Source organism: Topomyia yanbarensis, chromosome 2 (genome assembly GCF_030247195.1).
Source record: "Topomyia yanbarensis strain Yona2022 chromosome 2, ASM3024719v1, whole genome shotgun sequence".
Taxonomy (NCBI): domain Eukaryota; kingdom Metazoa; phylum Arthropoda; class Insecta; order Diptera; family Culicidae; genus Topomyia; species Topomyia yanbarensis.
This window is the reverse complement of record NC_080671.1, coordinates 167,530,042-167,555,092: the sequence shown is the minus strand read 5'-3', so window position 1 is coordinate 167,555,092 and position 25,051 is coordinate 167,530,042. Positions and strand designations below refer to the sequence as shown.

At 40.6% G+C, this 25,051-nt stretch overlaps 1 protein-coding gene across 1 annotated transcript; it reads left to right on the top strand.

Moving 5' to 3' along the window:
- On the top strand, positions 1–24,230 carry LOC131682048 (LIM domain-containing protein A-like). Its single transcript, XM_058963221.1, has 2 exons — positions 1–281; positions 21,837–24,230. Exons 1-2 carry the CDS (start codon positions 255–257, stop codon positions 23,868–23,870), a joined length of 2,061 nt encoding a protein of 686 aa, XP_058819204.1. The 5' UTR covers positions 1–254; the 3' UTR covers positions 23,871–24,230.
- Positions 24,231–25,051: the final 821 nt, after the last annotated feature.

The following is a 25,051-nucleotide window of genomic DNA, read 5'->3' as shown; positions in this document are numbered from 1 at the left end:
TTTCCGTCCAAACATTTCCTCGTGGGAGCGGGCAGTGGTCCATGTGACAAGGAAACATTATTAGAAACACGTCTATTGTGAAGATAATTTAGTACTGGATGCCTATACTGGACAAAGAAAGCATCTTCCCCGTGAACTAGAACATATTTTTGGGATACGACCCCGAGCAAGTGAACTGCGTGAAAAGACCAAATGGACTGAGCAGTGTACTATAGGTCATTTGTGGAGTTCGTGTTCTCGGTGGAGCCTTGAAAATGAGTCGACCGAAGATGTGGAAGATTGTAAGTTCTTGCGGCACTTGCAAAAGCCAATTGTATGCTAATGAAAATTTTAAATGTGTTAATAGTGCGGAACTGCAAGATCAATGCATAAGTGCAAACATGGACAATCTACACGCTACTGTGATTTGAAGGATGGATACTTGAAACGTATATTAGTGTATGAACTTAGTTGAAGTCACTGAAGCACGAATAATGGAGAACTTTGATCGGCCATGCATGAGTTAAGTGACAGTTTTAGTTTCGTCGTTGGTAGTATGTCAAATCATAATACATTCATTGGTTAATGAAGTATCAAATCTGAAAACGGCTGCGCAACGAGTGAAAACTTTATAATAGCAAAAAGGATGTACATATAAACTCCAAACCTTTACTTGGAACAATTGTAGCGTGAAATATATGTGAACGAACTATTTAGCATTAATTGAAATACCGGACAAAATGTTTCACCAACTTAATTTATTGGTTATGTTTGTTTAAGATACATAAAAATACCGTAGAATCAAGAAACCATGTGACACTTCTTAATAGCAGTTCTGACAACGCAGAAGAACAGAAATTGGCGTGCGAATAAGTTAGTTTTTTTGTTTCGTTTATTTGACATGGCTCGATGCGTGAACATAACGGAGCCAAGCGTCTTTAATTTATTTACGGGATGATGGGGTCACAGAGTTTGCTTTTGCTGATGGTTTAGTAGGTGCTACTGATTGGACAATAGTTTGTGCTGAAGTTTCTATATTTAATTTAGTTGTGATCATTATTTTTGTCTTGGGAACTTCCGCGCAGGTGTTTCCGTGTTGTTCTGATTGTTTACACCAAGTGGTCTGTGAATATACAGATTCAGGTTCCAGGGTAACAAAGGAAAAAAATCATCTTCGAAACACACAAGAATGAACACGCTGACATTCTCATACTCAACAAAGTGTTTCATGTTGTTAAGCGAAACAAAGTTTTTTGTTAAGTTCGGCTTGAACCTCCATTCGATACGGTCACACTTGATATTTCCTGGTTTACCTAGTTTTTCAACAGCAATAGTTTTTCTTAAGACTAGCTATATTTTTCTAAATACTACATATATGTTTTACCCAATCAGTTTTTTTCAAGACTAAAACGACTATAATGTATAATTCAGCCTAAAGAAATATTTATTTCTTTCAACAGGCTACTAGGGCATTGCAATTTTTTTTAATTCTCAAAGGCCCCCCCTCTCATATTGTGACAAATGTCAAAGGCAAAATTTCACATCATTTGGATAATTCTAGACTCCCGCCCACTTCGCTTGAAATTTTTGAAATTGGTGCTATGGGAAAATATGGAGGAAAAATATATTAAATACTATAACTTTTGAAGAAGCAATCAGAGATATTTCCGTTTCTAAAAAAATACGGGATCGTGGAGTACTGGGTCATTTAGGCCCCAAAATCCCCTATTTTTAATATTTTTACATTTCTTATAAAAGAAATGTATAGAATTCGCTCAAACTTTCAAGATTTTTTCCGAGGCCCGGAGGGCCGAGTCTTATATACCAATCGACTCAGCTCGACGATGTGGGACAATGTCTGTGTGTGTGTCTGTGTGTGTGTGTGTATGTAACGGACAAATTCTCATTCGTGTTTCTCAGCAATGGCTGAACCGATCTTATCCAAACCAATTTTAAATGAAAGAACTAAAAAAACAGTATGAACGCTATTAATTTGTTTTTGATTCTGATGTTTAGTTTCCAAGATATGAATGTTTGAATGCGTAAAAATGGCGTTTTTTGCAGTTTTTTTAAATTATCTGCCGAAATTGACTATATAGATTACCAATTTATATGTTTTAAGACAGCTTTAACGAATACCTTTCGAACAAGCTATAGATTGTTGAAATCGGACTATTATCAAAAGAGATATTTAACATTAAATGCGAACGAAAGATTTTTATCATTTCCCATTGCCAGAAATATGACCAAAAACATGTAATCTATTATTATCGCCAAAACGGCTTATTTTAGGTCAATAGTATCTTTGGAGAATTTAATGGAGGTAATATGCGCTTTCGTTTGGTATTGTGCTTTTGCTGATTAATCCCCCTATGAGTGAGATATTTTCACAAATTTTCTTGGAAGTGATTATATCGAAATGATGCCTTCAGCAAATTTGTAGCTCATACTTTTGCGAATAACTTTACTAAAGACTTTAAATATCTATTTTGAATACTTTAAAAGTTATGGCTTGTTGTTTGTTGATTACTCTTTGTCGCCTATTTATTGTTCAATATAGTAATAATCCATTGAAATAAACTAAACATTATTTCGATAAAACGAATTTTGTATTTCATTTTACTATTAACAACCGCTAGAAATAATCACCGAACGCTTCCAAGTTGTCTGGAAGGAACTTGATAACTTATCAGTACAAAAATGTTCATTTGTGCGAACCTTCTGACTGCAATTTTTCTAACTTATAACCATCGGATCGATCTGAAACATATCGGAAAATGAAAAGCGAAATAAATAACTCCAAGCAACGGCGTAGCCAAGAGAAGGTTTTGGGGTTTAACACCGTACTACACCCCCCCCCACCACACCAAAAAAATTATTGGATTGAAGTTGAAAATTTATTGATGCTGACTGATTTAATTCAATACAATAACAATTATCTGATCCGTAGATTGATAACCTGTTGTTGTAAACGTCATGAGGACTTTTGATAAATTGTCGGAATGGGGTCCTGATATGTTACTGATCTATTGGTCTTGATTTCACAGTTGTCTAATAGCATCAATATCAAATTCCTGCCTGAAAACATTCCAATAGAAAATTCCAGAGTTCTGTAATCAATCATAATTCTCAGATTTATTTTCAAATTGAGCTCGTTTTTGTAGAGATGTACTGTAATAAGGGTCTTTATTTAATAGGAAGCGAAGTTAAAATTGATTTAATGTCTATGAAACATAGAACTGCTCACCAAAAAAATGCATAACTTTCAACCAATCACTCTAAAAATCGACAATCATACCGGACCGGAGGGAGTATGCAGTGAGGGGTTGCTACTTTAAAATTAAAACTAGTTTAAAATTTCTTAACAAGTTGAAAATTTTCGGCGGGACCTGGACCTCCCAGATCTTTATCCATGATCCGCCGCTGGTTTCAAGCGATGTTTCAGTATCACATAGTATATCAAGATCGTGGCTGTCGATCCATTGTATGTATGTGCAAATCGTACTGAACATGTAATATTCATTTCCACCATTGTATTGAACATAACCAGCCATGGAATCGTAGTCTGGACAAACGAGACAAGCACAATTGCACCACTAGGTGGATTAAAACAGGTTTTTATTTTGGGAATGCGTCGAGTTGAGACGAAAACGTAATATGATTAATAACGAGTATAACACTTTTCCGAAAATAAAGAGAAATTTATGAAAAATGACGATTTCCATTCGACTCTAGCAGGTCCTGATCGATTTTGATGAGCATTTGATTTTTGTTGTATGACCAATTATATGTATAGGTCAAATGTTTTAAAAAAGTAATTTAAGGTCAAGATAGCATCATTTTGAAACCGCCAATTTCGGAGGTTTAGTATCTTCTATGAGTTTTACAAACATTAAACAGCGCATCATTTGATAAAATAATTTTGACGGTATATCGTCCAGGAAGTATTTATGGTGAATTTTCTCAGGTTAATATTTATGACTACAATAAAGTCTCAACAAATTCGCTAAAGACACGAACTCTGTTACTATTTTCTGAAAAATTAATTCTGCATAATTTTAAAACTTCAAAAATTACGATTTCGGAATTATGCCGTTTGGACAGTAAGATCGATTTGCACCAAACGGAATTTCTGGCTACGCCGCTGATTTCAAGTAAGTAGAAACAAAGTCGTTCTACACTCGTTCACAAGAAACTTTTTCGAATGCTGAATATCTATTATAATACATTGAAACCCCGATTTTATCAGCCAAATATGAACATATGTTTGATGGGCTCCAGCAGACGAACAAGACTGAATTCGAGTAAATCCTTTCTTGAGCATGTTTTCCTTATCATGAAGATGGAAATATGCAAAAATAAAAAGTTCATCATAATCAGAAATAGTTATCAGATTACATCAAGGAACGGGAAGCATATTTTAACAGCTTCAGTTTATTAAAAAGAAAAAAAAATGGCCCGATTTAGTCAACGTTCCCATTTTGTCAGCCTAAAATACGCCATGAGACTGATAAAAATGGGTCTTTATTGTATGTATTATTCACTGTGTTTCACATTAATAGGTACATTTCATTTTTGGAGATTTTTTTATTGCATCGAACTACAACAATTTTTAAGTAGTTTTCAAGGGGTTATTTTATAGGCTTCTTCCAAAATTTGGCGAACCTATTCCAATTAATTGGTATACTTAAGGGTTTATATGTTGCAGATAGAGAAAATACTGTATTTTCAGCTTTTTTCCTACACAATATTACGAAAGCTTATTAAACAATTTTTCCTAATAAGTTTGTGAAAATTATAAACTATTTGAAATTTTTTAATACTTTTATTTTTTATTTAACCGTGATTTTTTTTATAAATAGTGACCATCGCTTCTTAACGTAGTCTATTTTTCATGGCTTGCGGTGAGCACGATTTCTCGAATTGCTGAACTGAAAATTATGGAATAGAAATAAATTTTTAGTATTCTTTACAGATTTAACTCGCCGCGCAGATAGCTCTGAATTAGACCCGCTAGTGCCCTAAGACGATTTCGCTAGATTTTCAGAACACTGTGCACCCAGTGCATTAACGCAAGTGACGGAAGGTTATCGAAAAGATTCGTGAAAATGAAAATTTCAGTGATGATGATGATTTTCCCAAACGGTTCGTTTTCGAGAGGTTTTTATTTGTTCTTTGGCATTAGGATTAGCGATAATAATTCAAATGAAGGATACTACTGGGAAGTCACATTTAGAAAAAGTCGATGTCGAAGTAAAATTTGGAACTATGCACGCATGCACTTCAGAGATAGCGATATTAGGAGCTGCGATTTCATTTCAACGCTTTTTTGTGAAAAGAGCGATACTTACGAATGTAAACATAAGGCTTTTTTCATACATGCGAATGAGGGCTTTGAAACGCAACAAATTAACCTCAAAATTTGGATTCTACGATATTGCTTTCTTAAACTACAGCAAAAAATACAACGGGCGAAACTGTATTTTTGTTTGTTTATTTAAAGTTTCGCCCTCCACACTCTATGCAAACAAACAGGGCGATACTTGTTTTGCTAGCAGTTTAGAGGCGAAACTGTTATTTTAGTATTTTTTTAGGATTATCAAGTTGATACCAGCTGTAAATAGTAACAATGATCGCTATTGAAAAAACACGGACGAAATCGGTGGTGTAGAACGGTAGTTATTGTAAAAAAAACGTAAGGGCGATACTTCAATGCTGATAGGTGGGACCGAAAAAGTAAACAATCGCCAAAAAGGCGATTCTATCATTTTGTCAATTTCAATAGCAAAAACAAATTTTAATTTAATAATTTCAAATACTTTATGAAGTTTTGGGTTTCGATCACTGAATCATGCAATCTAGGATGTAAAAAACACAATAGTTTTTAAATAGGAAATAAAACCAAGTCTGGAAATATTCACTGTTGATTTTCTTTGAATGGTATCGCTAAGCGTTGATTTCTTAGTTCTCAGTCGCGTTGGAAATTTGAGTAAAGTATAAACTTCAAACGATTCAAAAAAAAATTCGATTTTTTGGCTCAGTACAATAAATAACCCCTTCAGGAAAATTCAGTTTTCCCACCAAAATTTAGATATTTTATTAACAGAGCATTAACAATAATTCGTTTGTATGTCTATTTTATGGGCCATTTTTTCGCTTTCCCATTGATTTGGTTTGAGATTTCTAGCACTGATGTTGTCCTATGCTGATTTGAGCGATTCTCTAAGTCCTGCGTTATCCCATGTAGTATGTGCATTCAAAAACATCGCGAAGCATCAAGTTCTAAATGTTCTCAAACGATATAATATCCGAAGAGAGTTATAAAAGTTATAAGAAATGTCTCATCACACTGTTAGGTGGATTAAAAACGTTTTTTGCTCCGCAATGCAAATCATACATATTTTGCAGTTTTTCTAATGTGAAAATATCTCAGAAATCGAACGGAACCTTTTTGACCTCTTTCCGAATACGAGAAGTTGGGGGGGGGGAGGGGTTGTAGGGCCTTTTGTCATTCATATTAAATTTTATCATTTTCTCTTGCATATATCTCTATTATTCTTCACTCAATTTTAATAAATTGTATCTTGTTGAACGTGGAAAATCCATAGGAACAAAATAAAAATAGCTTCGTTACCGGTAAAATACAGAAACATCAAATTATCTGATAAATAGTCTCGATTTCCCATTTTTATCATAAAATCGCACGTATTAACTCCATTTAATAACAAAATTCTTATTTAATTTACTACTTAGAGTATAAAATACGCTTGGGGATCACATGAGAAAAGTTTCTATCCTGGAAAAATAGGGTAAGTTGAGGTATTAGGACATTTAATGAAAAAATGTGATTTGTATAAGTTTATGTCAAAAAAATTTATGTTTCTGAATTTTACCGTTAACAAATCTATTTTAGCATTGAAAATGCTTCACTCTACTATATGGGGCTGGGGCTAGATGTAAAACTAAAATCTGATTTCGAACTGCGTCACGAAAATGTGGCATAATTTTAAACAACTGTATCGCTGTTAACTGTTAATGGATTTGCGTCATTTAAATACTAATAGATTCAGAGAAGTCCAACTTAAAAATTGTTTGCAACTAAAAATTGGTATTGCAACTGTACACTATTGAAAACTTCTTGTTATTGTAAAAACATTGGGAAAATGAAAGAAAACAAAGTTTTCGCTTACGTTTTGTTAATTATTGATGGATTTTCATGATTCGAACACAAATCAATTCAGAAAATTGCCAGTAAAAAATTGTTATCAAACTTATCAATGGATTTTATTAGCCAACTATTGAAAAATCCGTAAATGTGCAATGAATAGGGAAAACATATACAATTTTCACAAATTTGCGCAAAACTTTCCCTATCACGGACCTCACCTCGACATTCAAAAGCGTCCTACACAATTCCTCGCTTGATATAAAAGGAATGTTTTTCACCGAATTCCTTCATTACCATGCCTGCTCTGCTGGCAGAACCAGTTAGATTATCACTATTGTTGCTTGTAGGATAGTTGTTAGAACTTACATTTGATCACGAGCTACGGAAGGGAAACGTTTGTACGTGTTCCATTGGATTCTCGTAACGTATCCCAAAACATAGTTATTAGCAAACCGTCCTTATTAGGACAAATACATAATGGAATGGAATCCAATTAGAATAATCCTTTTATTACTTGTATTAAGTTTGTGCTTGGTAATTCTGTACCTTTACCAGTGAATCATAATATATGCAAATATTCTTCAAAATAATCTATCAACCCAATAGTTTTTCTAAACCTTTAAAGAAATCAGTGAATGTGACAACCCTGCCACTAAGTGAAAGCCACAAAGAATGATGAAAATATTTTTATTTCTCGCACAAAAGGATGGTCTTCCGTCTGCACCAATCCCAAAGCATAGTTATTAGCAAACTGTCCTTATTAGGACGAATATATAATGGAAAAAATGCGCCTTTAAGGGTTTATAATGCTGCATTTTATATGTAGCTGCCGTCGTGTCTTGTACACAACCCTTTAATTTTTTGTTGTATTTCTAAGAATTTTGCACGTTCAACAAGGTACTTTTTATGAAAATTGATTGAAGCATAATAGAGATATATGCACGAGCAGGCATGGGAAAAATCATTTCACGAAACGATCAATTTGAAATCATTCACCAACATGCTCTTACTGTGAAACCCGATCTCGGCAACCCTTCTTGTGCAGAGTTACGCGTTCGTGCGAAAGCGAGAAGCAAAACACAGAACTGAAAAAAAGTGACAGCGCCCGGCTGTGATTCATTCTCCATCGCATACGTAGTGTTTTGAATGAAAGCAGAAAGGATCGCAAATGAATGCATTCTTTCATTCACAAAGCTTCATTTCAAAACATTCACCGGATCGTTCTAATAAAAAAAACTTATTGTTCTTGTTTATAGACCTATGAAATTTTCACTTGGTGATCTCTTATTGCGTAAGTAGTTTGCAATGTGCTGGTGGAAAAAAAAAACTTAAAACGTTTCCGTGCATATCACAATATCAATTTCAAGTGGATTGTAGTGCAATCTACTTCTCAACATCGATTATAGTGTACATTTGCACTATAAAGTTGACCTAACCCAACCAGAGAATACAATGTCACATTCATTTGTGAACTAAAAGTTGATTCACTTGTGAATGTTTAAAGTACAATCTTCTGATTCAATCCGCGAATGAAGAACACAATCTTCTTCATTCAACATAGTACGTGTCATTCTTTTACTTGGCTGACATCTTCGGAAGTTCATCTCTACCTACGTTCAGTTGTGTTCTTTTGGAGAGTTTTAGTCGGATCATGAATGAACGACTGGCTGCAGTCAACGCAATGAGCGAATTCGCCAAGAATCATGCGAATGAATGATAATTACCATCCCTGTGCACGAGAAAATGATAAAATTTAATATGATTGACAAAAGGCCCTATAACCCAAACTTCTCGTATTCGGACAAAGGTTAGAAAGGTTCTGATCGATTTCTGAGATTTTTACACATTAGAAAAACTGCAAAATATGTATGATTTGCATCACAGAGAAGAAAAATTATTAAAAATAGGAGATTTTGGGGTCAAAATGACCCAGTACCCCACTTTCCCATATTTTTTCTAGAAACAGGAATATCTCCATTCAAATACTAAGGTTACTTCCTTTAAAAAGAGGTATGAATCGTAATTTTCTGATTGCTACTTGAAAAAGGTATAGCATTTAATATATTTTTCCTCCATATTTTCCCATAGTACCAATTTCAAAAATTTCAAGTCAAGTGGGCGGGAGCCTAGGATTGTCCAAATGATGTGAAATTTGGAATCTGAGCTAACTTTGATATTTGTCACAATATGAGATGGGGGCCTTTGAGAATCCAAAAAAAAATGCTATGCCCTACTGGGTACTCCCAGAAAAACCGTGTGCCGCGGTAACTTCTCCAACCGTAAACCCAACTGAATGTGTGTAGCAGCTCATTCGATGTTTTATCCGAATGTGAAACTGGAGAAATTTGTAAATTTCCTCGCATTGTGCGTAATGCCAATGAGTAGAATCACCAATTTTCTCCGCTGATGATTTCCGACTTCAAAGCCTTCGACGTTGTTTCCGGACGTGAATGCTTTGATTTTTTCAGATTGGTCGTAGAGAAGAATGTCGAGTTTCAGCAGGCAAATTATGATTTCTGTATCTCACGGAGAAGTTATACAGATTTCAAGACAGATAGACCATTCAAAGGTGTTGAATGGGGGAATGTTGAAGAGGGTCAAAGTTTGGCCGAAGTAACCAGCGTATTGAAAAATTTGCTTGGCTTAACTCCTTCACGAGTTAAGTTTATTTAATTCCTTTCAACCGTAATGATGTTAATAATTTGAAAGTATTGGAAATGGCACGTTTTATGTTCCACGTGCGGGTAAAGTGGGAATATTATAGACGACATGGGGGCAGAATTCAAAATCTGACCCAATGTCGTCGGAGCCAATGCTTTGGGCACGGCACTATAAATTATCTAGACTAGATTCTAAAAGTATGATTTGTGGTGATCAGTAGTTGATAAATCGATTGCCTTGTACGCAGCTCACCTGGGTACGATTCCCATCCCCGCACATAGGGTTAGAATTTTTTCTTCAGGAATTTTTCTAACCCGAAAAAGAAGCGAATGATCCTGAGGTTACAACCTCTATAATGAAAACAAAAAATGCGCCAATTGTCGTTGAAACAATAAATCGAATCTCTGAGCATGTCCTTTTCGAAGAAAAAAAAAATTCGCGCAAAAATCGCGCAAAATGCTCGCAGAAACTGCCAGCATCAATTTCGCTTTGCTCAACTTCTGCTAACTTTCTGCTACGGCACGGTGACTGGGTAGTCGTTAACATCAATCGCTCCAACTATTTTTTTAATTTTTGACGAAATTTGTGAAGTTTTATCATTGTTTATCGTATTAATCGAATGAGAATTTTGTTTTTACCGTTGTTATTGTGCAGTTTAAAAGTCTACTGTTTGTGTTTATGTTGCGACAACACTAGCGAAGAACGCAATCAAGTGAACTTCTGTGACTTAACCACCAAAACTTTCCACCGTACGTAGCTTATTAACAATGCCAGTTGTATTTTGGACAACAACAGCAGCGCAGCTCTTCGGCAAATTAATAATGTCACCAACGAGCATGGACGAACATTGGACCTCTGCTTTGTAAGTGCCCGGGACTACGGTCCGTACTGCTGCACTCCACCGAATCCTTTAGTCAAGCAGCTGCGTCATCATCCCCCACTACATTTTGTACTCGCTGGTAGCCTAGAAGTGAATTTTGAAGACGTTTAAAGCTCTATCGTGTACGATTTTAAAAACGCTGACTACGACAGCATCGTTAGCACGCTGTTGGATATAAACTGGGACGAAAATCTTAACAATGAAGAGGCGAACGAAGCTGCGATGACGTTTTCTAGTATTCATAACTACCTTAACGACCGCCATGTGTCAAAACGAACAATTAGTACCGACCAACACCCTCCCTGGCAATCAACCGTACATAGACGATTAAAAACTGCCAAACGAGCAACATTTAAAAAATTCTCGAAACATAAGACACTTGCATTACGAAATCACTACTTTCATTTCAACCATCCAATTTAACTCCTTCTCTATGACGAACCATCAACCGAATTTGTGTCGAAAATGCTGCCATTTTTGCAGCAAATTCCAAGCTGAAAAAATCTAGTTCCCCGGACTCAGATGGCGTTCCCTCGATTTTTGTCAGCGGTCTTCTTGAACTACTTCGGCGAATCTTCGAGCTATCACTCACTACTGGAACATTTCCTTTCTGCTGGAAAGCAGCGCGCATGTTTCCAGTTCATAAAAAGGAACATTGATAATTATCGGGGAATCTCATGTTTATGTGCCGTAACAAAACTATTCGAGTCTATTTAGACCCTATTTTCATTCACTGCAAACACTACATTGCAGACGACCAATACGGTTTTATGCCTAATCTATGGACCAATCTGCTCTCGTTCACAACATATGTAATGAATGGATTCGCTGACGGATTGCAAATCGATGCTATTAACCATGGTATTGCGATAGCGCAGCTGGACAAACTCGGCATTTATGAACAACTTCAGCGCTGGTTTCGTACCTACCTCGATGGAAGGCAAATCAGCATTAAGCACTGTCTATCTGCACCCTTCTTCGCTACAGCATCCCACAAGGAAGCCATCTCGGTCTAGTAATACTCCTCCTCTACTTTAATGATGTCAATATCAAATTACAAGGACCACACCTTTCTTTCGAGGATGATATAAATTTTTTATCTTCCTTGGCAAAACAGATTTCAGCTGCCGACCTACGAAAACCGGTGTCAGTTAATACAACTCGATACTCAAGATATTCGGAGGATCAGCTCTCGATCCCTGTTCGTCTGGGACTTACTGTCTTCCAGAGTGGATTGCCTTACAATCCTCGGCCACATGGTTCTTTAAGCTCGCGTTCGATCTTTACGCAATCACTCTCTTCTGCTAGTTCTGTTCGGGAGAACTAACTATGATCGCCAGAGCGCTGTTACCGAGCTCCAACGTTTTTAAACAGTTTGACGACGGCCTTTGACTTCAACCAGACGAGGAATACGACTAAAGCTAAAATATTATCTATTCTGAAATGCAATTAGTTCAAGCAACCACCATTAGGGCCAAGGGGTATGTTGGTGAAGGTACAACAAATAAAAATAAATAACAATAAACATATTCCTTTGTTAAAATTAAAACAAAACGAGGCAAGACCATCCCTAGTAACAATTGAGGTATTATAGTAGTTTTATAGCCACTGATAAAACTGAGATTGCATTGTAGCGTGCTATAAAACTTCAATTGCTACTTGGGATGGAAAGCATGGGCATAGAAACGGCTGGGCCCACCATATGTTGACTACTATCATTTTGATATATACTGTCTTCGAATCAATAATTTTCGTACAGACTGAAATACTATACTAACTTAAACCTATTTCCAATTTGAACATTTCTCTACTTAAATTAAAGTCAATATGATAAAAACGCTATTGAAGATCTGACAGCAAACATCTACCGGGTTATTCTGGCCGTACTGCGTGCGATGAGTACAGCGCCGAAAGAAGTCCATTCTCCGCAGAGACCTACCAGGAACGTTGAAGTCCAGCTTAGCGAGTAGCAGAGGGCAGTCAACGTTGTCAGCGAGAAGATCGAACACAAAAAGTCGCTGCAGAAAAACTCTCCTGTTTCGTAGCGTAGGCAGGTTGATAAGAGCACAACGATGCTCATACGGTGGTAGTTCAAATCGATTTCGCTAGGGAAGCCGTCGAAAAGCAGACTGATGTACAGTGCCTTCAGGCAGTAGACGTCGTTGAAATCTTGGGTGTTTCGTTTGATGAGTCCTAGTACTGCATAGGCTTTAGCAGTTACTGCATTGAAGTGTTCGATGAAACGTAGCTTACGGTCAAGTATAACACCAAGGTCCTTGATTGATGAAACTCGTTTTACTAGGGCAGCGCTCACTGCATACTCAAACGTAATTGGCGAGAGTATTCGTGTGAATGTGATTATGTTGCATTTCTGAATGTTTATAGTCATTCCGTTTCTATCAGACCAACTCATGATCCTATCTATGTCAATCTACCATCTACAACAATCTACAGGGGTTATTCTGATGCGATAAATTTTCAGATCATCTGCGTGCGATGTCAATTCGCTGCAAATGTCATTCACAAAGAGCACGAAGAGAAGAGGTCCAAGGTGACTCCCTTGAGGTACACCCGATGTGATGTCGAATGGATCTGAAAGTATAGTTCCAAGTCGCACAGATTCACGAGAAGATCCAATCCGTCAGCCAGTCCGGAAATCCGATTCGCCTCAACTTTTCAACAGCTAGCTGATGAGGAAGGCGATCGAAGGCTTTGAAGAAATCTACATACACTGCATCAATTTGTTGTCGTTTCTCTAATTTATCAATCAGCGTTGACACATAGCTCATTAGGTTCGTCGTTGTTGAGCGCTTTCTAACAAACCCATGCTGATCTATAGTGATGATGTGTTTTAATGCAGGGTAGAGAATATCTAACAGCATACTTTCAAAAACTCAGCTCAGAATTGAAATTCCCCTGTAATTTATGACGTCATGGACATTACCGGCTCCGTATGCCCCTCCTCGCTGCGGCGAGGTTGCACTAAGGCGCACAAGTGCCTTATCTGCACCGCTAAGAAGCAAGCCCATAAACATGCTATGGGCGGACCTTCGTGATCCTTCGGTGAGGCAAATAAGAAGAAGCCGTGAACGTCACACAGCTAAATCTTAACCGTTGTGCAGCAGCCCAACAGCTGCTGTGGCAGTCGGTCTCGGAGTCGAGGACAGATGTCCCCCTCTTATCAGACCCATACAGCATTCCTGCCGGCAACGGCAATTGGGTGTCGGACGGGTCTGGGAGATGGCAAACTGTACAACGGGACGGTTCCCGGTTCAAGAGGTAATACACTCCTCCACCGAGGGTGTTGTGATTGCCAAGATCAATGGTGTGTTCTATTGCAGCTGCTACGCCCCACCAAGGCGGCCAATAGAACAGTTCAACCAGATGATCGACAGGATCTCGTCGGACCTCGTGGGCCGGAAACCGGTAGTCATAGCGGGAGACTTTAACGGTTGAGCAGTGGAGCGGGGCAGCCGCTGTACAAATAGCAGGGGTCATGCGCTAATGGAGGCGCTTGCGAAACTCGATACTGTGCTAGCTAATGATGGCTCCGCTAGTACATTCCGTAGAAACGGGGTGGAAGCGTGGATTGACGTAACATTTGCCAGCCCGAGTCTGGCTCCAGGCATGGAATGGAGGGTAGACGAAGGCTACACCCATAACGATCATTTAGCAATCCGCTTTAGGATCAACTATGGTGTGCAGCATCCGAGGGCGGGAGATCCCTGTTAGGTACGCGGGTGGAAGTCCAATCACTTCGACAGCGAAGCTTTCACCGCGGCCCTGGGACTGGAGGCCAACACCGACAGTCTAAGCGGGGATACGCTGGTAGCTGTTCTATCACGCGCGTGCGACGCCACTATGCCGAGAAAAACACTGCCAAGAAACGGCAGATGCCCGGTATACTGGTGGAGTGCCGAGATTGCAGCCCTACGGTCAGCCTGCCTCAGAGCTAGACGTAGGATGCAAAGGGCTCGCACCGAGGATGCAAGAGAGAACCGCCGAGAAGTGTTTCGAGCTGCGAAATTGGCCCTTAACAAGGCCATTAAAAGCAGCAAGAGAGCGTGTTTCGACAACCTGTGTGAGAGTGCCAACGCGAATCCGTGGGGTGACGCCTACAGGATTGTGATGGTCAAGACCAAAGGGGGCTCCTCACCCCCAGAACGGTCTCCGGACCGGTTGGCAACGATTATCTAAGTACTCTTCCCGTCTCGAACCACAAGCCCCTGGTCACCTGCTCTACGAGACAGTGCGGGCACGGCCGAAATGTTGGCTCCAGTGGCGAATGAAGAACTACTCGCAGTGGCTAAATCCCTAGCAATGAACAAAGCTCCAGGGCCGGATGGAGTTCCAAACAACGCTCTCAAGGCAGCGATCATAGCGAACCCGAACATGTTCAGGCTAGCTATACAGAGATGCCTTGACGAGTGCCGTTTTCCCGACATATGGAAAAGGCAGAAGTTGGTACTTGCCGGCGGCAGGGAAGCCGCCGGGCGACCCATCGGCGACACACCAATTTACCTCATCGACACGACGGGCAAACTGCTTGAGAGGATAACCCCGTACTCAGAAGGCACGGACGACCTGTCAAGCAATCAGTTTGGTTTTCGAAAGGGTAAGTCCACGGTGGACGCTATCAACTCAGTGGTAAAGACCGCCGAGATAGCGATCCAAAGGAAAAGGCGAGGTATTCGATACTGTGCGTTAGTGACACTTGACGTGAAGAACGCATTCAATAGCGCAAGCTGGGATGCCATCGCGCTCTCGATGCACCGGCTTAGCCTACCGGTGGGCCTGTACCGGATCCTGGAAAGTTACTTCCAGAACCGCGTACTGCTATATGAGACCGATGCCGGTCAGAAAAGGGTTCCGATTACCGCCGGAGTCCCGCAGGGCTCGATCCTAGGCCCAGTGTTATGGAACCTCATGTATGACGGGGTTCTGAGACTGAAGTCCCTCCTGTGGTCAAGATCGTCGGCTTTGCCGACTACGTAGCCTTGGAGGTCTACGGGGAGTCAATTCCTGAGGTAGAACTAACCGCAGAACACGCGATTAGCACGGTGGAGGAATGGATGAGCGCGAGAGGCCTGGAGCTCGCTCATCATAAGACGGAGGTAGTTATCGTCAACAACCGCAAGTCGGCACAACATGGAGTTATCCATGTGGGCGAAGTCGCGATCACTTCACAGCGAAGTCTGAAGTCTCTCGGAGTCATTATAGACGACAAGCTGACCTTCGGCAGCCATGTCGACTATACATGCAAGAGAGCGTCGACTGCTGTTGCGGCTCTGTCGAGAATGATGTCCAACAGCTCAAAGGTGTGCGCCAGTAGACGTAGGTTACTGGCAGGCGTTGCCGTATCTATCCTCAGGTACGGCGGCCCGTCATGGTCAAGAGCACTGAGGGTAACCAGTTACCTACAGAAACTGGAGAGCACCTACCGCGTGATGTGCTTCAGAGTGATATCTGCCTACCGCACAGTATCACACGATGCATCCTGCGTGATAGCGAGCATGATGCCAGTCGAGCTGGTCATTCGGGAAGATGAGGAGTGCTTCGAGCTACGTGGAAATAGGGGAGCCCGCGAGCGCACCAGGTGACCTCAGTCGCCAGATGGCAGCGTGAGTGGGATAACTCCTCGAAAGGTAGGTGGACACACCGACTGATACCTAGCATATCGAGCTGGGTGGGAAGACCCCATGGGGAAGTTCACTTCCACCTGACACAATTCCTGTCAGGCCATGGCTGTTTCCGACAGTACCTCCACAGGTTCGGGCACGCGGAGGTCCCAGTCTGCCCGGACTGCCCAGGTGTAGACGAAACTGCCGAACACATACTGTTTGTATGTCATCGGTTCGACGTCGAAAGAAGAGCAATGCTTGACGTCTGTGGCTGGGACACAACCCCTGATACCCTTATTCAGCGGATGTGTCAATCGGTGGAGAAGTGGAACGCAGTCTCGGCTGCTACCATCCAGATTGCCTGTAGGCTACAGGTAATCTGGCGAACCGAGCAACAGACGACGGGCACGGCTAACTAGTGATTGGTTAGCTGGAGCGAAAAAGGCCAAGCGCAAAAAAGGGAGTGAATGGTCTGTTCATGCCGAGGCAGGTTTGGCGCAGCGACTGGCAACCGCGTAAGGGGTAAACCCCGAAGCAAGACAGAAGAGTGAGCGTATAGGCATATAAGTGGACTGCCTCATGCCAAAACGGGAGGGTCGTAGCGTAGTATGTTGGGACTTAGCTATCGATGCCTCATGGCGTGGCAGAGGAGTGAAAGGGTGAGCATCCAAGTTAGTCTCACACGGCATGTTAAGGGTGAGCACAAAGGTCAGCCTCACATGGTATGGTAGAGGCTAGCACAAAAGTAAGCCTAGCAAGGAATGAAAAAGGTGAGCACACAAGTCAGCATCGCATGGTATGTCAGAAGTGGGGCCTAAGAAAAATGTCCCACATGGGATGCCAGGGGGAGTGACAGAGGTACAATAGAGTGGCACGATCGAGAGTGAATCAGGTGATAGGGTGAGCACCCAAGTCAGCCTCACATGGTATGGGTGGGGCGAACACAAAAGTAAGCCTAGCAAGGAATGAGTAAGGTGAGCACACAAGTCAGCCTCGCAAGGAACGAAAAAGGTGAGCACAAAAGTCAGCCTCATGTGGGAGTGTTTGAGAGTGAATCAAGGTGCGATAGAGAGAGCACCCAAGTAAGCCTCATACAGGACGTATGAACGCGTGAATGAGAGTGAATGAGTACACTAAGTACAGCCAACCCCCAAAAGTAATACCGAGAGGTAGTTCCTGGGAGGAATGATGGCGGCGCCCAATGGAGTTTAGTCGGTATTAATGGCAGCGTCACCATTTTAGCCCGACACGCCTCCAGTGCACCCCGTGTGGTAGATTGGACCCTACCAATAGCACGTGTACTGGGCTAGGACGTAAAGGTCTTCCCCATTGTAAAAAAAAGAGGCACGTGTTGTTGAAAAATTAAGTCCAATTCACGATAAAACCTGTCCACAGCCTCGTCGAGAGTACCCAGTGATAATATTTTAACCCAATTGATGTTTGAGATTCTTGCATTTAGCTCGTCGTAATCGCATTGATTAAAATCATACCACACATCTAAATCGTTAATCACTGGTGAACCGTACAGAGTCTCAATGGTCAATACAAACGGATGATGATGACGATCCAATTTCATTAGCGGTTCTAGGATTTCAAAATCACTGGCACTACTTACAAAGGCTAAATCAAGTAATCTCCCATTGTTGATGATGATGATGATGGTCCCACCTCATACCCCCACAAAGGTGTGAGCTGAACGATTTATCTAGAAGATAATTAATATTTTAAATCATGACAAGACCAGTTAACAAAAAAACGGACTGGTTCAATTTACAGACATAGCCTTTCCTTCAAAAGAACGTGACCAGATATATTTCGAATATTCCATCAACAACTAGGGTCCATCAAGAAAATTTCCATTCCGGGAAGATACTTGATAGAATCGGGAATTGAACCCAATAGCTTCCATTTCTGATAATTCTCTGTAAGACTCCTCCCGCTTGACCAAGACATCGGTACTACCACCTGCTAAGGTGAGAAGTGACGAGCCTAGTGGCAGTGTCGTTCGTCAGGTAGTTTACTTGTTGTAAACCAGAAGCGATCATAGTTTCGATTAACAACAGCTCGTGCTCAGAGGATGCATTATTAGGGATAAAGCATCCGATTTCGTCATCAAGCGTGGCAACGGTAAATTATAATCACCGAGAACAACAACCCTAGTGCGATCATCAATGTGATTGAGCAGCATATCCACACAGGCGGCATGCTGCTCATATAAAACGAGCTCGGAATTTGGTGGTAGGTAAATCACACAAATAACGATAGATACGGTTCCAAATGTGACTCGAACGGCAATCTGCTCTAGAGAGTCAGCCCCATCGATAGCTACAATATTGCTTCGATTGTTTTTCTTTATACCTATCAAAACACCACCACCACGGCTGTGCCGGCTTGTGGAAGAATTTCGATCACAACGATATATTGCATACTCATCGGTCGGCTCAGTATTAAGTATATTGTCGTTGAGCCATGTTTCAGTAAACACCACAACGTCATAATCAGTAATCGAAAGTGCTCCAAAGAGTTGCCGGGTCTTGGAGCGGAGCCCTCTCGTGCTTTGATAGAAGATCGTGAATGGACGTTTAGTTTCGTTGTGTAAATTGTTCGTTTTCGGGCCGAGATCGGAGCTTTGTGGTGTGAATAAGGTGTTTAGAGCCGGACTAGTGTTACTGATAGGTGACAAAAAGGAAGCGAGCGCGGTTGTTGTCGCGGTTGTCGGTTGTGATTCATCCCAGTTGCGACGATTGAAACTGAAAAGTCTATCTGGTGTGGAAGTCAAATTCGCGGAAGATGATCTCCTTCTGCCAGGTGGACTTTAACAGCGATACGGATTTTAGCTGCATACCAACTCCAACTTTGAACGACACGAAGGAAAGTTCGTCAAGATTTTTGCCCTTGGGAACTAATTTTCGAACGTCAACAGTTTCGCTGGTGTTCAGGTTTCGCTGCACCAAACCGCGTATGTCCTCCTCTGTAGCATTTGGATTGAAGCCGGATAGGTAAAGCCAAAATAAATCTTCGTTCGTTTTCCGTACAGCCAGTTGGTATTACTGCGTTAGGATCGATATCTTTTGTACCTTCAGTGGAGTTTGAAACAAACTGATCAGAATCGCTATCAATCCTGGGACGTTTTCGCGTGTTACTGGAAGTACTATCCTTTCGGCCAGCTCGATCTTGAAGTACACTTGGAATGTGTTGCAAAATTTTGTTGATTTTATCGCTGTTTTGTTCCATCTCTTGTCTTAGCTCCATTATTGCTTTGTTTTGTTCAGCACTAATGGCCTCCATGGCATTGTTGGTGGATGAAATCGTTTGACGAAAAGTATCATTAGCCATCCATTTAGTACAAGAGTTACACATCCAGAATAGATTAGCGCATTTGGCGATCGAATCACGTATGGCGGCAGATTGTTTCACGCACTTTAGGTGGAAAGACGACTTACAGAATCCACTGCAAACGATTTCTTCCACTTTTTCAATTACACGAGTGCAGGCACAACAAACCGACGCAGCATCCATTGTAATGGTTACAGAGAAATTAAATTCGGAAAAATCGTTAAAGTTGCGGCTCGGAATAGGCGTACTCCAGGTATGTTGAGTGAAGCGATGATCGATGAGCAAGATTTAAATGTTGAATGTAGAAAACGGGGATTTTGAACACAAAAAAACACTGATTAGGAAACGAGTAAACCACACAAACAACAATGTTATTTACCTCGAACTGTCAGGTATTGATGTACAGTCGTTGACTACTATCAACGACTATACATCAATATAGGGATGCCACCCCCTGGTTAAAAATGATCGACCCCGCGTGAATTTAAAATTTCGTAATTTATTTCTCGCATCAATAAAAATGTTATATAATCAATTTCAAATTAATTTTAGAAGTTTAAAATAGTTTATATAAGAAAAAAAGCGAACAACGCAAAATTTCAAAACATTGCCTATCCATCCATGATACTATCCATTTTCGGGTCCTGCATGCTAAGAGGAAACTTTTTCAGTCCGGCGAGAGATGTTGCAAAAATGGCCAGGCTAGTGTTCATCTTCCTCTTTGTAGTATAACTGGAATGACTTATACGGAGCAAAACTTTCAATCGCCCATTTGATTTGATTGTTACAATTCTACGAGTAAATATCCAAGAGCCAGAACTACCTGAAAAGAACTCAGGGGCAGTCGTTAATGATGACTCCGTACTGTCTGGAAAGTGTGTGCCAAAAAGACAGTTGAATACTATATCTTCATCAGACGAGTATTCACCATTAGCAGTTCTAATCTAACTGACATGAAAGTCTTTCGATTTTGAAAGTAACTTCCCTAGTAACAATTGAGGTTTTATGGCACTCTTGAAGGCCTTCTTAAAACTTAGAATGCACTTCTAGTGTGCTATAAAACTCAAACTGCTACTTGGGTTATGTAATCTACTAGTCTCGTTGAGACTTGAAGCATTTGTGCAGAGGCTTTTCCAACCACTCCGCTCAGAGGATCGAAGGGCTTTTCGGTATGCTTTGCGAGCAAACTTTAAGGCCTCCGACCCGTCCCTGCGACTGTGATTCCAAGTTCTTCTACATAACTTTTTGAATCGAACAAGTTCGGTATTCCACCAAGGTGTTCCTCTAGAATCACGCATAACAAGCCTCTTGGTATGCTGCTACTATGAGTGGATTTGTTTTATCCACAACCTTATACACGTTACTTGAAGATTTAATCGTTGGAAGATACCCCTGAAACCTAATCGCCAAGCCCTCTTCATAAAGGTCCCAGTTCGTAGAATTGGGCTTCCGATATGTGACGATATTTAGCGAGACGTATAAATGATCAGACGATGTACTTATGATCAGATAGCGACGGTTCGAGCTCGTCTGGAACGAGCCAGTTTACCAACTCATGGGTAATACTGTTAAAGCAGAGAGTTACATGTAACACCTCTTCTCTGCAGTTCGTGCAATTTCCTACATAGTATGCCCCAACCAGCCTCAACTTATTTTTTGTATTGTGGAAGTTGGAAGATCCAGAAACTTGTGTGCCGTTCACATTTAGAATGGCTAGGTAGTTTTCAAAATTTTTGATGCAGTTCTGCGAGACCGGAATATGTCGGGTTGTATGTGGTGGGAATGTCACTTCATTTTAACAGAGATGGGTGGACTAATTTGCACATGCTTAGTTTGAAATAAAAAGTTTAATTACCTATCGGCAAATGTGGAAGTTCTTTGTGATTTAATTCCCGGTTTTTGAATAGGTAAAAATGATATTTTTGGTACAGAAATTTTCAAAATTCCAACAATAGATTTTAATCTTATTAATAAGTGCCAAGAATAAAACGATGTAATAGACATTTAGAATAGGCTAGCGTCCATAACCAATCATGAAATAGTGATTTGCATAAATGGGAAAGACACAATTGCATCACCAGGTGGATTGAAATAGGTTTAAGTGTTTTGTTTTCTAGTCAAGAGAAATTCAAAAAACTGGATATTATGGTTATACAATTTATTATAATTATTTTGTTATTTTTTCCCTTAGATTAATCTGCTTTTACTACTGACAACGAACGCCGTCTGCATTTTGGCTGCCGCATCGTACGACGACAATGTCATTGAGAAACAACACCGGGTCATCAATGAGATGAATCAAAACTTCAGCGCCTTGGAACAAGCCAGCGAAAAATTGATCGATCTTGGTACGTTCGTGGGAAGGCACAAGGTTCCACCGAAAACGGTTAAAATCACCAACACCGTAGCAGTGAAAGTTCCTGTACCATATCCTGTTAAGATTCCGCATCCGGTACCCATTCCAATTCCAGTCAACAAACCTGTCCCTGTTCCGGTGACAAAGATTGTTCTTGTGAAAGAAACATCTCCAACGAGTACAGTACCAAGCTACAGCACAACAGCACTCCAAAGTTTATCAGCTACACCAACGGCTACTGCATTTAGTAGCAGATCGTCCGGGCCAACGGCAAGATCTCAGTTTCTGTCAAATGAACAAGACACTTCCCAATCAGAATATAATGAGCGCTTCCAAGAATACGTGCGATCCTATCCAGTCCACTCCGTTTTCAATGTTGGGACGGATTACAATCCTTACATGGGAAACAGACTGGCCTTGACAAAACAAACTGTGTCTGCATCAGAGCCGCAACATTCGAAATATTATGAACCAGAACATGTTTACAGAGGCCGTAGCACTAACATTCACAGCTCTCATCCGATTCCATCATCCCAAAGTGATCAAGCCTCCCTTCATGCATATCATCAGTACGTTTCAACTGTTCAACCAGAAGAAGCACACTCGTCAGCTGACCGTGGCTACCATAGGGTTCGTTCAACTCCAGAAACAGAAGTTATTCCCCATTCCTACAAATATCCCAAATCAACGTATTTTTCGAAAAGCTATGATAAATACTCAACTCCAAAATTTCCCAGACCCACTCATTCACCTTTCCCCACCACTCCAACGTTTAGTACTAGCGAGCACTCAAATGACCACGAATATCGTTTCGAAGGGCAACATTATGAAGAACAACACCCCAAACCTGCTCCCACAGCACATCATTTTCAGACAGTGAAGGAATCATATCCGCACTACGAACATCCTGATTTTAAGCAATATCGCTACCAAAAACCTACTTCCGAAAGCCATGGTGATGAATACTCCGAGAAACAACACTATAAACAAGAGAAATACCAAGAACACTACGAAAAACCGACTGCAAGCAGTTACACTAGTGACCACCATGAAACAGAACATAGAGAATCTGATGGAACTGGTGATTCTGCCGCACATTATAGAGAAAATGAATATCAAGCCAATGCGGAACCATACGATGAACACGAGTCTCCTTCCCAGCAGTACGACTCTCACGATCAATATAGCAAGCAAATTCATGCTCCAGAAACTTACTCCCACACTGAAACCAGAGAACCTCACTATACTCCACAAGAATATAAAACATACTATGCCAACCCATCTCCGGTTTCCGAAGCCCTCAGTTATACAGAGGAAAGGGAACCATCCCGCGACACAGAGCACAAACAGCACTACGAAAAACCTGAAAGTTACCGACCTAAACCTCACAAAATACACAAAACTCGATACTCTTCGAAACCTAATACTATCGAGTACAACTTTCCCAGTGATTCCCACTTGCACCCGTCCTATTCCGAATCTCCTTCACCGAAACATAAATCCCACCACTATTACTCCTCAACTCCGGAACATCCCTCCTTTGATGAAAATCACGAATCCGAGGACAGGTACTACTACGTTTACCCGGAACACAGCCCAAGTCCTGCTTCGTCGTCACATGAACCCACCTACCACCATGCGGCAGCGAACGAAGAAAACTATCATCAGCAGTCCTACCACGAAGCACACCATCGACATGAGCGCGAATCGGGGGCGGACATGATGGCATCATCATCGACCGACCATGAAGCCTACGAGCGAGCTGTCGAACGCGATCATCGGAAGGCACATTCCGACAAAAATGTCGAGTACAGCCACGAGCACCTGCATCACCATCATCGACCAACCACGGACGGAAGGAAATATTAGCCCGCGGGGCAAACCAGTTTCCTGCCGACTGTGATTTAACCGACGTCTCGTACCTTATTATACATACCGTACGTCAATTGCACTATTTATTATTTTTATGCGTAAGCCGCTCAAACAAAAATGCGCTTCATATCTCGCCTTCTTCACCGTGTGACTTGTGAAGAAATTTGCCAGATTTTAGACTCGATATCGCTTTTTTCTTCGATAGGACATTACTAACGATTGTGGTGTGTAGTTTGGGAGAATAGGGCATCAACGCGCAATATGTACTGTTAACTAGTTGATTAGCCATGTGCGAGAATGTAATCACAAAGTGTACGAATTTAGTTCGACATGTAGTATAATAAAATTTTAATTTATCAGGAGCGTTGGTTTTATTGTCTTCAGTAGTGACTAACAAAACAATAAATAAATTCAAAAAACTGAAAATCGAATTATTAATTATCTAAATATTTAAACTTGCGATCGTAAGTTTGGGATTCTATTATGAAATAACTGTCATTCCTGACGAGGTTTGTCCAACTAGTGTCAACGTCTTGTCTATTTGCCTGCGAATTTCCGAATCAATCAGTCAGTAACATCTGTTAGCACTGATGTAAGTCAACTGCAAAAAGGTGAGTACAAAAGGTTCGCGCGCAACCCACCAGGTAGTCAAACCACCCTCCCAAAAGGTTTTGGTCTAAAATCCCTCTTGGGGTTTTGATGACATGCTTTACAGGATTTGGTGGAATCATTCTTTGGATTTTAGAGCAAAGTTTATCAGGTTTCTGAAGCAAAATTTTTCAAGATGGAATATTGTTCATGATTATGATTTGCTAAAAAATTATTGACAATTTCCAATGAAAGTCTGCTGAGGGAGCGGGTACAGACTAGTTGGTAAATCAACTATCTTGTACGCAGCTCACCAGGGTACGATTACGAAATTTTTCTGATTCGAAATAAGAGCCGAATGCTCCAAGATTAAAAACTCTATAATTAATTTTTTTTTGACGTAGGGCTACGTCATTGCACGGTGTGCCTAAAACCGTTATTTACAAATAAAAATAACCATCAATTTGGCATTTGAGAGATATGACGATGCGAGTTTCCATATCAACTTTTGAATAGGGCTAATAAACAAACTTTTGCTTTGCTGATTTCTCTTAATTTGTTATAATTTCAACACAGAAAACATTTGAAAT

Excerpts from the sequence above, each read along its gene's own strand:
- LOC131682048 (XM_058963221.1), top strand. The coding sequence starts at position 255 with ATGAGTCGACCGAAGATGTGGAAGATT. Across the intron at positions 282-21,836 it reads GACCGAAGATGTGGAAGATT|ATTAATCTGCTTTTACTACT; the intron begins GTAAGTTCTTGC and ends TTTTTCCCTTAG.